Below are 17129 nucleotides of genomic sequence, written 5' to 3'. Positions count from 1 at the left end.
AGCCTCATGTTGGTTGTCTGTTTCTGTTTCTGTTACAGGGAGGGTCTGAGCACAAAGTGGTCGATTGGATTTACCCTGACAGAGGAGTACAAGAAGAGGAGGAACAAGAATGATATCGACCTGACCTGTGAAGTTCGCTACTTTACTGACACTGGTATGTTTTGGTTTCCTTCCTCTTTTAGATCTTCTTTTAGTTTTGTGACCGCTGGAGCAAAGTTGTGTGAAAATGTATTATCATTTTTATTTTGTACCCTTGCAGTCTACAACTTTGCAAACCCCGGTGGTGTGTTTCAGAAGGGAATGGTCGTTTAAGGCAACTATGAAAAGAGGAAGGCTGCTGCCAAATGTGCCAATGTGCCGCATCACCACTTAGCTGACAAGGTTGGTCAAAACATTTGATGCGTTGTTTGACAAAATATTCAGATTTCTGCAGTTTTTTAATGACATCTAATTTTTTTAAATCTTCACAAACCCATGAATTAAAAATGACATGTTGTGCTTTTACAGTGGCTTTTGCACTGAAGTCTTTCTCGTCCAGGAGATACAGTGATATCAAGACTCCAGGAAGTTGTGCTCAGAAGAGAAATAGTCCAGCACATAACCCCTGTAAAAAAAACAATGTAACATTTGTAACGCTTTATGATAAGTTATTATTCTCTCATAAGATATACATATTAAATATTGACGATAACCGTTTTGAGTAGACATTTTTAGTAAGAGAGCTCTTGCTGAGAATGTTACAAAAACAAAATAAAAATCATCCTGGTTCTCTACAGAGATCCTCTGTTACATCCAGACACTCCAGCCTCCACAGCTGCACAGGCCACACAGAGACCTCGTTCTCCCTCACCTGAACCTATACATAAGAAGTCAAAGCCTGAGGAGACGGGAGTAAAACAGGCCACCTCCACTGGAACGGGACCTTCTGTGTAGCAGCGCTCCCCCAAAGAAGGATGGCTGATGATATTTGGGAACTGAATACTTTAAAAGTCTGTGATGACATTTTGGGGGGGGGGATTTGATGCAACGTTTTTGCAACATTTCCCCTATATTTATTGTGAATAATTCAGGGATATTGATGAAAAAATGATATTAACTACAGGGCCCTGGAGGCCGGGATGTGCTCCGTTGACATTCACCGTCTCTAAGACACCAAAAGAAGGCTAATATTTATTATTTATAAAAACTTCAATTTACTAATGTCAATAACTATTGCTTTGGTCATTGTTAAACTGCATTAACACCCCAGCACTTGCACATTTGATTTGTGACCGGCCTTCCCATCTATAATTCTGCTAAAACATCATCTCCCACAATTCTCTACGCGACAACGACGGTGACGTCAGAATATAGCGACGGGTCGGTCGGCGTCGAGGATTCAGCTCAACATCTCCTCCACAGGTTGTTTGGTCACTTTGTAAAACAATCTGATGAGTGTTTAGATTTTATGAACTTCTGTGCGTGGCCACTGGAAGTCTCGTCGACTGAACCGCTGCTTTACATCTGGATAAACCTGCTATTAGCACGGTTAGCGATTAGCCTGCACGCACAGTAGCACTAGAGCTAATCACGCTTGTGTTTATGGTTTGACTCGCTTGTTGTTGAGCTGTTTGCTTATAACCGTTTTATATATTGAAGTGTTGGTTATTGCCTTTGTCAGACCTGGTATCTTCCGTTACTCTGTGTTCACTTGCACACACAAGATACCAGGGCTGGACGATGTGGCGAATTGTTATCATTTTGAAAATGTAGTTAATATTCTATAGTTGAATGAATGTCACATTGTTCTTTCTTTTAAGTTTAAAGACGGATTTTACTCATACTTAAAGGAATTGGTTTTATTAAGTATTATCTATCTTATTTATTAGCAGTGAATGACACTCGATGAACATTTAAAGATTTTGTATATCTGAGGTGGATGAATAATGTGTTACACCCCCTCGCTGTGTTTGCACAATGCATGAGCTTTATATCAATATTTGTTTAACCTCTGTGATAATTATTGATTTTATATTACAATATTGGATATTAGCTGATTATTGACCCCATTGGCACTTTTAACCAATCAGTTCAGTATAACCAAATCAAATGTTTTCGTAAAGGTTATTTCAGATATTACACGTTAAATGGGAAATCAAAGATAAACTATCTTTTCCAATGTGAATACGATGACACTTTATTCGCTCGTAATTTCTTAAGTAGAATTTGTGTCGTGTTACATCTAGTACAAGGAAATAGTGGAGCAATAATCAGATATTGAATGACCTATCATTCAGCTCTAGCTGTCCCTTTTGACCAGCATCTATGTTATCGTGCACAATCATATTAATTATATTTAATCTTAATACAGTTTAAGTACATAGCACTTTTCAGAACAAAGTTAGAAAGTGTAAACCATTTGAATTTCAAACGATCATGATCAAAAGAAGCCAAACAATAGAAAGGAAAAGATTTGAATAGATTGCATTGTCTGTAACAATAACAAAAAAAACCCTTTGATTTCTACCTTCTTCTACAGACCTCATACAACAAAATTGCTCAACCCAAGTGGAGGAAGGATGCACCGACTGTACGTCCTGCTTTGGACTCGGTTTCATTGACAGTCCTGTTCGACGCGAGACAATATGCCCTATCACTGTGTGGCCTATGGATGTGGCAAAACTTCAGAAGACGGTGTGACGTTGTATAAATTCCCCAAGGACCTTGAGGCGTTTGGCAAATGGGAGAAGCAGGTCCAGCGCACCCGCTCCAAGTGGGTCGCCACACCCAACTCCCACCTCTGCAGCCATCATTTTGGCAAGGAGTACTTTGAGCCCAGACTTGCCACGGGGGCTCTGAAGCTGAAGCCGGGAGCTGCCCCGACAGTGTTTGTCCGTCCACTCTGCTCCTCCTGCAGTGGAGCTGGGTGTGGTAAATGCCTGCCTGCTATCCAACGCAAAGGCATTACAGCTGAGCCACAGGAGCGCAACATTAGTGTGAGTAGCAACTCCTAGGGTTTCTAATATGTGTGATATAAAGTCTATCACTTTCATGCTCGATGTAAACCTCTTTGTTTCTCTCTGCACAGGCCGAACACAATGAATTAGCTCCCAGTTGTTCTGAGGGGGCGGGTGGAGGAGGTGACAAAGGAGATCTGACAGGAGGAGAGATAAAGAAAGGAGGCCAAAGCAAATCGGACCGACCAGGTGAGGCGCAACAAAAGAAGAGAGAACAGCAAAGAGAACAACATTTCGTAACACAAAATGTTATTTTTCTGTCGGGTAATTTAATGATCATGTGACATGTCATGTGAGTCAAAAGGAGTGAAACCACATCTGTATGTCAGAGCTGGCATAAACACTAGCTGGCCAACTGAAAATCAATTGGGTTCAGGATATGCTCAAGGAGCTATTAGTTAAGTTAGTTGATGTTTAATACAATATCTGTTTATTTTTACAGTTGTGTGTGAGATGTGTGGCATCCCCGGCACCTTCGGCACCTTCTTCTCGAAGAGCAAGCGCTTCTGCAGTTTATCCTGCTCACGCTCTTATTCATCAAACTCCAAGAAGTCACACATGGTGGCACGTCTGAAGGTGAGGAAACGCTGCCCACACAATAAACTGAGCGAGGAACGTGTTTGTTACCATGTTATGTATGTGGCATTTTCTAAAAATAAAAACATGTTTTTATTCTGGTAAAATTTGCTGAGAAAATCTGCTGCTTTTGCAAAAAAAAGCTTACTTAATCCTTCATAGTATAAATATTCTTTAAAAACAATGGTCTGATGGCTGCTGGCAGTGATTGTTTCCGTTGCTGAGAGGACACAACAATGAGAAAGATTACAATTCTCTTAATTTTGTCTTTATTTTTGTGCTCCTCTTCAGGGTAGACCCCCAAACAAAAAACAGGCTGGGATAAAAAAGGCCCCTCCAACCCCGACACAACTGAATGGTAACCGAACTCACACGCTCATATTAAATAAAAACTAGACAAACTCAATACGACTCAACTATAATGAGGAATATATCTGAACGGGGCCATGCACTTTGCTGCCTATATGTTGACTGATATTTTCCCTACGACTTAGGTTTTATTACTTTTAATATTTTCACGCTACAAAACACAAGGAGAAAAGCAACACATGCAATAGATTGATCAACTCCAAAGACGAATCAAAACCAAAAAAACCTAGACTTATTGTTGTCGGACTGAAGTAAGGATATCGGCATGAACATTTGAAATGTTTACTCCACCACTGTCACCTGAGGAATTATGTCCTTGTAGAATAGATATTCATTAGTGTCCAATGTGTTAAATTCTGTTAATTCTGACTGCTGATATTTATCAGGAATAGTGGATCTTTACTGGTATTTGGTGGTTATTTGGAAATATTACAGTCATTAAGCATGTTGCTTCGCTTGTATGATTCCTCTCTATTCACACAGGACTATCAGGTTTTGATTGGGGCACCTACTTGGAGAAGGAAACATCCCTGGCTGCGTCTGTCTCCTGCTTCAGACACGTGAGTCCTGGGCAGAAAGTATTTACTCGACTCGCAGATGATAATTGTTCAGGCTTTTGTCTCTAATATTGATGGAGAATGGTAGTTTACGTTCTGTAAAATCTATACTCAAACCCATTATGCACAACATGTTGCATGAATGACATTATTTTGATCTCAGAATGGAATATAGTTCCAATATTTATAATTATTTTAGGCAGGGCAATTTAATTTATATATCACCTTTCATACACAGAACCAGATTCGGGGACATGAGGAAAAAATGGCTGTAATTTTTAGATGGTTAATGCCTTATTTCTGTTTGATTTAAATTAAAATGGCATAAAAATTGCAATTGTCCCAAAAGAACTGAATGTACATTATACCAGATACTGATCTACTAGAAAAGGTATTGTAGGCTTCTAGCTTTGAGTAGCAAATTTTTATTTTCGATATATTTAAACAAATTATTATTGTTAGTTTTAAATACCTGATTTATTTTTATTAAATGCACTGCACTTCCAAAAAAGTTGATTAAACATAAGAAATAAGTCGTTAGTGTTGCTGAGAATATAATTCCTGTAAAATAGTGAATGAGCAGGGTGTAACACGGTGATGATCTGTGATGTAATATCCGCCCGTCCGCTCGGCAGGTTCCACTCTGTGCCCAGTGGGACGATGTCATCTTAGGGATGAAGGTGGAAGTCCTGAACACCAACGCTGTCCTGCCCAGTAAAGTCTACTGGATCGCTACTGTTATCCAGATTGCAGGTGTGTGCAACTGTCTGTCAGTCATTTAAACCCGGCCATAACACAATTCAACCGTTGGTTTCTTTGAAATAATAAATGTATTTTCTTATCCTCTATAATGGTAAGTATAATACTACTCCTCCCTTTCTTCCCCTCCAGGATACAAAGCTCTGTTGAGATATGAAGGCTTTGAGCACGACAGCAGCCGCGACTTCTGGTGCAGCCTCGTCTCAGGAGAGCTGAAGCCGATCGGATGGTGCGCCATGACGAGCAAGCTGCTGGTGCCACCTCAAGGTGAGGATCAACTCAAATCTGACCCCCACTGCCGTATGAACACAGAACCTAGCGTGCTGCTTGGACCAACACTTAACAGGGCCCTTTTTAGCTTTTTGTTATTTTCAGCTCGATTGATATAGTGAATGTGGTCAGAGCTTTTGAAAATTGTCTAAATGCAGGTTAGAGTAATCTGTGTGTGCCACAGGGAGCTGGGCTTTTCTTTGAACGCCTGATTTCAAAAGTTTTCTTCTTAGGACAGTTTGCCTTGGACGTCCATACACACAGTGGGCCATTAGGGATTACTGTGCAACAGCGCCCTCTGCAGATATTAAGTGGTTTTCATGAAGAGAAAAAATAAAGCCTGCGTAGTCTCTGTCTCTGAACTGAAACACAACTAAACAGTGGATATTACCCTGTTTAGTATTCTTCCTATTTTAAAAGGCAAGGCAATTTTATTTATATAGCACCTTCCATATACAGAGGTAGATTCAAGGTGCTGTACAGGGACATAAAAAACATCATAGAGACAAATTAAAAGAAAACATTAAAATCCCAAAGCACAGATTAAAACCATTAGCAATCACAAAAGATTAAACGTAGTTTAAAAGAGCTAAAACAAAGATTAGAGTTAAAAGAAATAAAAAGGATAAATATGTATAAAAAATGTAAAAATAATATAAAGATAATATTTTTTTTAAAGTAAAATAGATTGAACTGCGTAGTATAATAAAATAAAATTGGATAAAATACAATTATATGACCTCGCTGAATATTGGAGATAAATGCTGGTTTTGAATTGCTTCTTTTTAAGTCTTAGTCTGTAGTCTTTTTAAACTTATCCACAGTTCAGTATTACTCTTGAGCTTGTTGAGACAGATTCTTTAGGCTTTGATTATCAGTCGGTAACACACTTCTCACTCACAAAAGTTGCACAAAGCAAGAAGAGAGTTTCATGGTGATCTGTGGGAATGAAACAGGCAAAGTCAAGTCAGTCCATCAAACTCGATGTGAATCTGCTATTTTAAGGTACACAAGTTAAATAGTGTTGCTTTAAATAACAATAGACAGGAGAAGTTTTAAATAATTTGTTGTTAAAATGTGTCGCCACTGGCCTACATTAAATACATCAACAATTAAAAAAAAAATTAATTTGACAAATTGTTTGTGTCCGTAGGTGTGAAGCACGACATTTCAGACTGGAAAGAATATCTGATGAAAAAGCTGGTGGGCGCCAACACTTTACCTGTTGATTTCTACACAAAGGTAAAACCATTTATATTCTGATTCTGTTGTTATATATGTAAATAGTGTAGACTTCATTAAAAACACTATCCAAATCTCGGTCCTGTTATCGCTCTTCTTACGTCCGTCTCCCAGCTGTCGGAGAGCATGAAGTCCTCTTTCAAGTTAGGCACACGTGTGGAGGTGGTGGACCCCAAACACGTGAGCCGAACCTGTGTGGCCGCCATAGACTCCATAATCGGCGGCCGTCTGCGGTTGGTGTACGCAGACCAAAGTGACGCCCCCCCCAATGTCGTTGCTGATTTCTGGTGCCACATGTGGAGTCCCCTCCTGCACCCGATAGGCTGGTCCAGCAAAGTGGGTCATGAAATGAAATCACGTAAGTCAAGGACTATCAAGATATACCAACTGGAAACTGGCAGGAAATTGTCCAGAGCAACTGACTCGGCCGTCTGTGTTCTCACAGACAGCCCTTCCGGAAAATTTCGGGAAAATGTCCGGACTTTAGTGCATGCCTGAAAGCAGTTTTAGAAATACAATAAAACAATTAACACAAGAGACACACACTAAAAATTGTAAGAATTAAGTTAAATATAATATGCTAAGTCTTTCCTTCTTTTTTATAGCAAGTGCTGCTGGTGGTTTAAGGCTTAACTCGGACCAAACCTTCCTGCTCTTTAAAAAGGTAAGAAAAATCTAATGATATTATTATTATATATATTTTTTTCTATTTTATTGCCTATTCTATTTTTACACTTTCATGTGTTGCCTTGTTCAGCTCGTTTTGACTCTGCCGTTGGATCAAGTGAATCTCCCTGGCATGGGATCAAAAACGTTTATCTTATCAGATAAATATACAATTGTGAAATGGAATATTCTACTCTATACTACTGAATATATCACACCCTCCCACACACAAAATCCAGAGTCTTATCTGGATCGGGATGTAAAAAGATATTGACACTCTACACATGCCTGATTATTATAATCTTTTTGCTAATAGAAAAAAATCCTGGATCTGTCCACTCTATCGAATCTGCTACAAAGTTAATGTGTTCTTCCCATACCACACCCTGAGCCTACGTTCAGTAGTTTCTGCATTATCTTGCTAACAGCGGACAAACCTAATGACAACACAACTTCTGTGGTGGACAAACTTGGTGATAGGGAAGTTTTCTGGGATAATCTGCACTTTCTACCTCTGCACGCTTAGTAGTGTTACTTCATCTTGACCACTGTTTGATCTGCAGCCCAGGATCGTCTACATGGAGGGAAGTTTCTTTGAAGAAGGAATGAAGATGGAGGCCATTGATCCTCTTAATCTGGGAAACATCTGTGTGACCACTGTGCACAAGGCAAGACAACTTTCTGGTTCTCCTTAAACAGTAATGGATTCAATTGCGTTGCCACCAGAGTAAAAATCTGAGCTCCTACACTGTTGTCTCCTCATTTTGTATGTCTGTTTCTCTAACTCTGCCTACTTGACTTCTCCAGGTGCTGTTAGATGGTTTCCTGATGGTTGGTATTGATGGCGCCTTTTCTGACAACAGCTCTGACTGGTTTTGTTACCACGCGTCCTCTCATGCTATCATGCCTGTAGACTTCTGTAATAAGAACAATATCCATCTGACCGTGCCTCAAGGTAAATATATACACCCCCATGTGATGCATATCCACACACTGCTTCCTGCAGTAATGGAGCTCCAACTTTGTCTTTCAACATGTGTACTCTTCTCTGCTGGTGTTCGTTTGTGCTCATTTAAGGCATCTTTGTTTCCTGTCAGGTTACGACTCTCAGACATTCACCTGGAAAAAATACCTGAAAGAGACCAACGCCAAAGCTGCACCGGCACGACTGTTTAATGCCGTAAGACAGGAAGTCCAAACCTAGTGCATCATTTGAAATTGTGCTCTCTGTTTTGTGACTCCTATAGTTTTTTTGCCATATGCCATTATTGATAAAAGTATACACCCAAATACGTAAGGTGCAAACGTTCTACATGTTCAAACATGCTGTTTCTTTTCTCAGGACTATACAGGTCACGGTTTCCGTGCCAACATGAAGCTGGAGGCAGTGGACCTGATGGAGCCACGCCTGCTGTGTGTGGCCACCGTGAAGCACTGTGTGGGTCGCCTGCTGCTCATACATTTTGACGGTTGGGAGGATGAATTCGACCAGTGGGTCGACCACCAGTCCCCAGATATCTATCCCGTGGGCTGGTGTGCGCTCATGGGCTACCAGCTTCAGCCGCCTCCTGGACACGGTAACTATCTTATATTTATAGGAAAGCCCTTTGTGCTTCAATATGTAGAGTGAGTGTCAGGGCAGTCAGCTTGGTAAATCTGCCTAGATGTAGACTGTATGTAAAGATGGATGACATGCCAATACACAGGCTGGACCAAGTCGGTCTTAGCTGGCAATCACTAAATTTCACCCTGTTTTTATAGCATCAAATAACCAACCAATTAAATCCAATACTGGGAAAGTAAGTTTAGTTTAGTCTATGTCCCATCAAATAACAAAATATATTGCAGTCTGCCACCGGTTGGCGATCAAGGTGCTTTGTCGGGCCGCAGTCATGTCGTCCATCTTTATTCACAGTCCATGTCTAGGCCAGTCTATTCTGATGGAGGTGTTCACATTTTCATGTTGTTTGAACTTCAATTCAGTTGCTAAACTTGTATATCAGTTTATAAATAAAGTGAAACAAGGCAGCATGCTGATCAGTGCTGTACAGCAGAGGTGTTGTTACATATATAAAAGTGACGGGTGTTTTATTCTTTTTTCCAGTCGATTTAATCACAAACGAGGTGGTACGGAACAAGAAAACCAAGCACTTTTATTACGGGAAGAAGAGTACGTTCTGATTCAGAAATGAATAGTGTTTTCTCTCATTTTAAGAAACATGAGAAACCGCTCCTTCACCTCCACATTTGTCTTACTAAAGGAAAGAGGATTGGAAGAAAGAGGCTCTCTGATGAATATGCTGAAGATGATGTTGCTCAGGAGCCTGAGGTCGGCGGCAGTAAGAGTCCTCCGGGGCAGTTAGAACTCAGTCTTCCCCCCGAAATGCCTCTCATCCAACCCAAGACCGAGCCAGAGGAGCAGGAGAGTAAGTGGACAAACTCATGAACATGTTCTTCAACTTCCCCTTTTTCATAACACAATTTTGGTTAAGGTGTGACTTAATTCTGTCTTTAGTCTTTCCAGTGCTTGTGAAAGTGGAGGAGGTGGAAATGGAGATAGCTACTGATCCTCCGGGCAAAACTCGACAAGTCTGTCAGGGCATTGTCAAACAGGAGGAGGGAAGGGAACCAAGTACGTCAGGACAACATGACAAGTCTGCAAAGAACAGCTTGGAAAACAAAGCACATGAAATGACAGAGAAAAATAAAGCTGCAAAAGATGGACTTGAAGAGGCGAGATCAACAGACGTGAGCTTCACTGGTGATAGAGAAAGACAAATACTAGACCAAGAGGAGCGGAGCCAAGAAAACGACCGACCCATGGAGGAAGTATTGGAGAGCAGCACAGAGCGGTTGAGACTTGAGGAATGGAGAGATGAGGAGTTTGTAGAAAAGATGGAGACACAAAGACGACCCTAGTGATGGAGTAAAATGAAGACCACGTGGCAGTGAAAAGACCAAGAGGAGACCAGGGCGATAAAACAACTTCAATTTTTATCTCAATATAACAAAGTCCAATAAATAACGCTATCAGGCTTATGCATTGTGGAAACAGTGTGGAGGTAGAACACACTATTGATCTACCTCAGATAGACTAAAAGTTTTTGCTGTTTATCAAGTTTTTGCCCAAAGAGTTTAAAAACAACATTTTTAATCGGCGGATAAAAGCATCACTCTGTAAACTTGAATGAAATAATTGGGACATTATGATATTGTGATAATTATATTGACTGATGTGATAAAAATATTCTTGATTAAGTTTTTGGCCATATCGCCCGACCCTAGAGGAAACAGACTGAGATGTTTACAGAGCAAAATGTAGTAAGTAGCTGAGCTCGTGGTTAGTGGTGAGATCTTTGTCCTAGTTGATCTGGTGACCCCTACTGGTGGTCACCACTACTACAGGTCCCAGAATTCCCGGGGGCAACAGCTGCTGCTTTATCAGAGATAGAACTAGAGCAACAGGTCAGTTTACTGCACAACCGTACAAACCCACGCTGATTTTTATAAAATGATTCAATGGATAATGATTGCAACCAATATCACATTTAAACAGTGGACCATATACCTCAAAATGACTGCATCCTGTATATAAGAACCATCCTAATCAGTTTGAATCCACCTTGTGTTCTCCATGTTGGTTCCACTAAACACAGATGACATGTGTTTCTCATGATTTGATGAATTATGACAAAAATCTTTATTTCATCGTTTTGGGTTGTAAAACGTATTTGTATTGCCTTATTTTTTCTGTTTGTAAATATGAAATGTATGATTTAAAAAAAAAAATGCTACCCCATTTAATGATTTGACTTTTTTCTTTAATGATCTTTACAACTGCGACTTAAGATTGTGATCTCGTGGTTAAGGATAACAAGCAATGAGCCAAAAAGTATTGGATTTAAACCGTGGGAAAGCAGCGTGCTAACATCTGTGCTAACGGCCGATTCACCTGCTAAAACTTCAACCAAGCTGCTGATGACCTGAAATCCTTTGGTCCAAACCGCATGCCCTTAACTGTGGATGTGGATCTATTGTGTGACCCATGGCAGCGCTGACAGAGCAAGTGTGCTCACTCAAGGTGTCCTGGATAAAGAAAAACACATTTTAACCCCTTTACAACACTGTATTGATTAGACAGCAAAAACAAGTTTTATGCAAACTGACTGATGGGAGGTGTCATAGCTGACACAGTTTTTTAAGTGAGTTCAATCCAATGTTAACCCTCACAACCTTTGACTGGTCAGTTATTTGAAGCTGTGGTCTCAAAAGAGTAAGAACCGAAACTAGGCAAAAGTCCGAGGTTGTGGGTTCAAGCCACGCTCTTGGTTTTCTTGGCTGCTGCTTGCTTGGTGTTCGGAGTCTTGTGAAGTTTGGGTTTTGCTTTGAGCATCTTGACGTGCCTGACACCAGTGAGGTGCATTGGCTTGGGTTTGGTTGTCTTGGGTGCCTTAGCGGGCTTTAGGGTGACTGTAGGCATGGCGGGTAGGCTCTCTCCACCGGGGCAGGCTTTGAAGATATGGACATCTTTGACCCTGCGACCCCTCAGCTCAGGGGGGTTGCTACAGGTGGCTCGTACCTTCAGGTTTACTTTCTCAATCCACCTAGATGAAGAGGAGAGGCGAAATTATATCTTGCTTCATGTTTCTATAAGGAGGTTATTAAAGAAAAACATCTGGCACTTTTACGTTGATGGATTATTGGGTATAATGTGTAATTAGCAAGCCTTAAAACTAAAATATTAAGAACTGTGCAAGATGATGATTATTGTAGATGCAAAACATGCTTTGGCTTTAAAGGAGCTGCATACACGCACCTATGGTAAAATGTTCAGGCTTTCGAAACTCCTGTTGGTCAAACCCAAATCATTTGCACGTATTCTCAGTGTTCTATAGTTGTCTTACAAGCGTAGTGGCAGCAGAGGGCAGTCACACATCAGAGGATTGCCTGCCAGGTTGATGACCTCCAAAGACGTGAGCGGGTGTAGGTCAGGCAACTCCTCCAGCTGGTTTCCCTCCAGGAAGAGGCTTCTCAACCCAGGACCCAGGCCTGCCAGGGAGTTCTGCGACATCTGCAGAGTCACAGTGATTCCATTAGAAATTTGAAATAGACACTAGGGTTTCAGGACGTTTGGAAAAATAACCCAGAAGTAACAATTAACTAACAGCCACCCACCTTCTCGAGCCCCATGTTATCCAGATACAGCTCCTTCAGTGACCTCTCCAGAGGACGAAACGTGTTCGGACCCACCCAGCGGATTGTATTCCCAGACAGCCTCAGGTCTCTGAGGTTCCCCGACTTGCTCAGAGCTTCAGTGGGTACCTCCTGCAGCTTGTTTCCTCCCAGGTGGAGCGTGTCAAGGTCGCTGGCCTGGTCCAAAGCCCTGGGCGAGATGTGATCGATTGCATTCCCAGTGAGGTAGAGAGCCCTGAGACCCTCTGCACCAGTCAGGATGCCAGCCTCCAGCTTGGTGACAGCGTTGTTCTCCAAGTGAAGTGCGAGCAGGCTAGGCACCAGTTTGAAGGCTCCTTTGGGGAAACTGGTGAAGCGGTTTTTCTCCAGGTGAAGGTAAGTCAGTTGGGGGAGACCTGTTGATTTAGACAACAGGAAGTCAATGTGAGCATTAACACACATACAGGTTGGAATTATGTGACATAGGAGTGTTCTGTAAGACCTTTAAAGGCATCAGGGCTGATAGAAGTGAGGTCGTTCTCTGACAGGTACAAGTAGATCAGTCCCTTCATCCCACTGAAAGCGCCGCTTTCCACGTCCACGATCTTGCAGCGCTGCAGGTGCAGGGACACAACCTGGGCGACACCGGGGAAACTGTTGCCAGGGATGTAATGGAAGTGGTTGCCACGCAGGTCGAGGAGGCGCGTGTTGGGAGAGAAACCCCGGGGAACTTTGGTGTGACTGCGATTTTCACATGAAGAATGGTGCGTCTCAGCCTGAAAACATGGTAACAGGAATGTAGAGGACAGAAGAGGACAAGCTTGTCATTTGATTTCAGCCAAAGCATCTCAATCACCCCCTGATGGCTGACTGCAGTAAAGGTCATAAATCCCACCCGCTACTGTTAGCAGATGGGACCAAAGTAAAAGGTGGACGGCGCTAATATTCTCTGTGCCTGCTGGTTTTAGCCTTGACTTTAGTAAAAAGACTTGAGTGTGGATACCCGGCCTGGGCCTTTCTAAGTTTGGATATAAATTTTAAAATGATATACAGGTTTGGGATCACTCTTCCACATGGTTGGCAGATTTTTTTACACTGCACAAGTAACAAGTAATAATCCCACATGTCAGGGACATGGTAACACAAACTCATGCGGGTTCAGGTCAGGTTTGGACGAAAAACAAAGTTTCTGTCTAGTTTTGGAAAGAAAAATACGGGCTGAACCACACTCTGGAAAAGACAGGAGAGAGGTATTGATATTCTAATGTCAGCAAGAAAGCAAAAACATTTCCCGAAAAGTTTCTCGCAACATTTGGTTTTGTCGTGAATTTCTCAAATCAAATCTTCATATTTGCCCACTCACCTCACAGACACAGTTGGCAGGACACTTGACTTTGTTCTCTGGCGCCTCAGTGGGCGGGGGTGTGATCCTGGTGGCCTCCTCAAACTCGGCCTTCAGCATGGCTTCCTGACTCTGGCATCGCAGCTCTGAAGGGTAGACAGCTTCCAGGTTTTCTCCAACAAAATGGTCTGGTCCCCCACATGTGCCCATCAACTTCACCTTGCCACGGATCGCCCACTCCCTTTAGTGAAGTGAAGCCAAAAGTCAGAGTGGGTATTTGTTCTACATAGTCGACAGAAAGCTGTCGGTTAGAGGTCTGCTGTACCTGAGCGGACGCAGGTAGCAGTTGCAGTAGATGGGGTTCCCAGCCATGTTGAGGCGTGCCAGCTTCGGGGAACCTTCAGAGAATGGCTGGAGGACACGCAGCTGGTTGAAGCTGATGTCCAGGTGGGTGAGGCTGGGCGATTTCAAAATAGCCGTGTTGGCCATGTCCTGCAGGGACATGTGGTCAAGGAACAATTGGGCGAGCTTGGCCATGGACACTGCCTCTTCCCCGAGGTACGTCATAGGGTTATAGCTCAGATCCAGACGAGTCACCCCTGGAAGTCTGGATAGCAAAACGGAGAATTGTGGAAAATAGTTTTAACACTTTCTTTGAAATTTGTATTGGAAAAAAAAGGTTAGACCTGTTGATCTCCTTCCAAAACAGCAGACAACTGTGAGATGAACTTCAGTTCTGTGCTCTAGTCCAGACTTAAATATCCCTACAACTATTGGATGGACTGCCGTGAATAATTCATGGCCCCTGGAGGATGAAGTCTACTGACCTTTCCTCTAGTGCCACAAAAAGGTTATTTTTGTAGTTTTGAGGCAAATATCGATATTTCTATGATGGATTATGATGAAATTTGTCATAGACATTAATGTTTCCTTCACATCATAATGAGATTTCTGTATAGCTCTATGGCTGAGAATAGACGATGCTAAATCTCGAGCAGTGGAGATCAGATCTCAAACGTGTCCTCATTGGGTCTTGGATCTGTTCACTTCTGTACTTAGAGCTGTCCACTCGTGATCGGATCTCTCAGGTCGGACATTAGGACCAAGTCTGAACGGGGCAGCTTACCAAGTGGCCTACCTAGTCATGGTCTCAGTAGGAAAGAACTGCAGCTCGTTGTGGTCCAGACTGAGACGGGTGAGAGTGAACAGACCAGCGAAGGCCTCAGTGTCCAGGTAGTTCAGAGAGTTGTGACTGAGACGCATCCATTTGATGTTCTGCAAGCCCTGGAAGGAGAAGAGGTTGGCTATTTATTCAATGTCCCCAAAAACAAGACATTTAAATGTTGCATACGTCTTGTGAATGTTCTCGTGCTTGCACCTGGAAGGCCATGTTGGGGATGTACACCAGCTGATTGTGCGTAAGGGAGAGCAGGTTGAGGAATCCCAGCTGAGAGAAAGCTCCAGGCTGGATCTCTTCCACGCGGTTCCGGTCGATCATGAGCTGCTTCAGCGATGAAAGACCATCAAACGACTCCTGGGCTCATGAAAACCAAACAGACAGGAGAAATGTTTGTATCTTGATCCAGTCAAAGCTGTGAGCCAGTGGTGATGAAACAAAGGGTGGTTGTGAGAACAGCAGCTGGTGGGATGCTGATTTAGTATAATTTGCATTTGGTTGACCACCTGGTAGAGGATCTCAATATTGTTGTTGGCCAGGTTGAGGAAAACCAAGCGACCGAGGCCGCGGAACGCCCCCTCCTTCACCGTGCGGATGTTACAGCGCTGCAGCGACAGGTGAGTGAGGTAGGGCGTGTGTTTGAAAGCCCCAGTTGGAAGCTCCTGGATATCGTTGCCTCGGAGATCCAACTTAACTGTGATCTACATAGAAAGGAGAGATTACATAATAAACGTAACAAGATGGAAACTAAAGATACTGTAGAAATTTCTGATACAAGTGAGTGTGTGTGGAAGGAAACCTCATCAGCATTAGGAGGAACTTGGGTCAGGTTCCTGTTGATGCAGGTCACAGTGAGCTGGATCTGGTCACACACACACTGCTGTGGACATTTAGCTGTGTGTGCTGCAGGGACGCAGAGGAGCAGCAGGCAGAGCAGTGGGACCCAAAGGGTGTCAGGACAGAGATGGGAGTGTGTCTGGGGGGGGAATAACATTCAGACGACTTCACCTGGTGGCAATTCAAAGCTGATACTCTCCAAGGAGGCTCGGTGACACAGTAGATACAAATGAGGATTTTTACTAAAAAGTGATTGTTTCTGTTTTAATTTAGTTAAACAAATACATGTCCTGCTTACTTACTGGTTGGTGGGTTCATTGGTTGTCTGTTTGTTGCTTGGTTTGTTTGTAAACAAGATTAACCAAAAAACTACAGGAAAGATACTGTGTTACAAAACATGCCTGTGATGATGAGAGCTAAATGATGCCCAGGATATGACAGGGTGTAGCCTCATCTAACCTCAGACAAAGATGTATATAGTTCCACATTTCCTTACTAAATGTCTGTTTGACTGAGAACATCTCAATCTTTCTGTATTTCTGGGGATTAGAGTGATTTTGGTCGGACTGAGCTGCTCTAGTCTTCACTGGAATGCCTTAAAACCACATTCCCATGTCGGATCAACAGTCTTGATCCACAGGAATGGACATGAAAAGCTGCGCAGCTCCACATTGGAAATTTCTCAAAATGTTGACTGGACAAAACCTGCTGCGATAAATCCCATCAGAGACCAGTGGCTGCAGGAATCGGCATCGAAACCTCTGTTGAATTTCAGTCATTCATTCATGTTCTTTTAAAGTCAGCTGTAAGGTAGAAAACAAGCTGATGTGTGCTGGTGAAGGTAAACCCTTGATATTTTAGCAGCATGCCATTTTTTGTTCCCCTGTACAGAAAAGGGGGACAAGAAACTAGAGATGGAGGAATTTCCTCAGGCCAGACTGTTTTTGTGCGTCCCCCCCCCGGGGATCAACAGTGCAGACCACAGAAGAGCTGCCGTGCCGGCCTCACAAAGACGCACAGTGTCTTTCCCTGCCCGTGTTGTGCCAGAATGAGTTTCCTCTGAAACAAAATGCTTGTCCTCCAGCCAGGGACGGTGAGGGGACTGCTCCCTGAGAGCTTGTAGCAGAAATCACATCCCAAAAAGTTAGGTTTAAGGTATTGTGTTC

The 17129-nt window shown here is 42.6% G+C and overlaps 2 protein-coding genes across 2 annotated transcripts; one reads left to right on the top strand and one right to left on the bottom strand.

The window, feature by feature from the left end:
• The first annotated feature begins 1341 nt into the window (after window positions 1-1341).
• l3mbtl2 (L3MBTL histone methyl-lysine binding protein 2) lies at window positions 1342-11242 on the top strand. Its single transcript, XM_061094896.1, has 18 exons — window positions 1342-1401; window positions 2519-2975; window positions 3068-3185; window positions 3439-3572; window positions 3864-3930; window positions 4425-4501; window positions 5134-5251; window positions 5390-5524; window positions 6681-6769; window positions 6884-7127; window positions 7375-7433; window positions 7999-8103; window positions 8243-8390; window positions 8533-8615; window positions 8778-9012; window positions 9540-9605; window positions 9697-9861; window positions 9951-11242. Exons 2-18 carry the CDS (start codon window positions 2625-2627, stop codon window positions 10352-10354), a joined length of 2598 nt encoding a protein of 865 aa, XP_060950879.1. The 5' UTR covers window positions 1342-1401; window positions 2519-2624; the 3' UTR covers window positions 10355-11242.
• Window positions 11243-11747: 505 nt separating this feature from the next.
• chadlb (chondroadherin-like b) lies at window positions 11748-16120 on the bottom strand. The gene is made up of 10 exons (XM_061094443.1): window positions 15926-16120; window positions 15633-15827; window positions 15328-15483; window positions 15088-15233; window positions 14275-14556; window positions 13971-14190; window positions 13110-13383; window positions 12611-13023; window positions 12340-12506; window positions 11748-12039 (listed from the first exon to the last, which is right to left on the bottom strand). Exons 1-10 carry the CDS (start codon window positions 16118-16120, stop codon window positions 11748-11750), a joined length of 2340 nt encoding a protein of 779 aa, XP_060950426.1.
• Window positions 16121-17129: the final 1009 nt, after the last annotated feature.

Source organism: Limanda limanda, chromosome 21, assembly GCF_963576545.1.
Source record: "Limanda limanda chromosome 21, fLimLim1.1, whole genome shotgun sequence".
NCBI classification, from domain to species: domain Eukaryota; kingdom Metazoa; phylum Chordata; class Actinopteri; order Pleuronectiformes; family Pleuronectidae; genus Limanda; species Limanda limanda.
This window is presented reverse-complemented; position numbering and strand designations above follow the sequence as displayed.

Excerpts from the sequence above, each read along its gene's own strand:
- chadlb (XM_061094443.1), bottom strand. The coding sequence starts at position 16,120 with ATGTTATTCCCCCCCCAGACACACTCCCATCTCTGTCCTGACACCCTT. Across the intron at positions 14,557-15,087 it reads CCTACTGAGACCATGACTAG|ACTTCCAGGGGTGACTCGTC; the intron begins GTAGGCCACTTG and ends TTTGCTATCCAG. Across the intron at positions 12,040-12,339 it reads CCTCTGCTGCCACTACGCTT|GTGGATTGAGAAAGTAAACC; the intron begins GTAAGACAACTA and ends CTCTTCATCTAG.
- l3mbtl2 (XM_061094896.1), top strand. The coding sequence starts at position 2,625 with ATGCCCTATCACTGTGTGGCCTATGGATGTGGCAAAACTTCAGAAGAC. Across the intron at positions 4,502-5,133 it reads CTGTCTCCTGCTTCAGACAC|GTTCCACTCTGTGCCCAGTG; the intron begins GTGAGTCCTGGG and ends TCCGCTCGGCAG. Across the intron at positions 8,104-8,242 it reads GTGTGACCACTGTGCACAAG|GTGCTGTTAGATGGTTTCCT; the intron begins GCAAGACAACTT and ends TGACTTCTCCAG.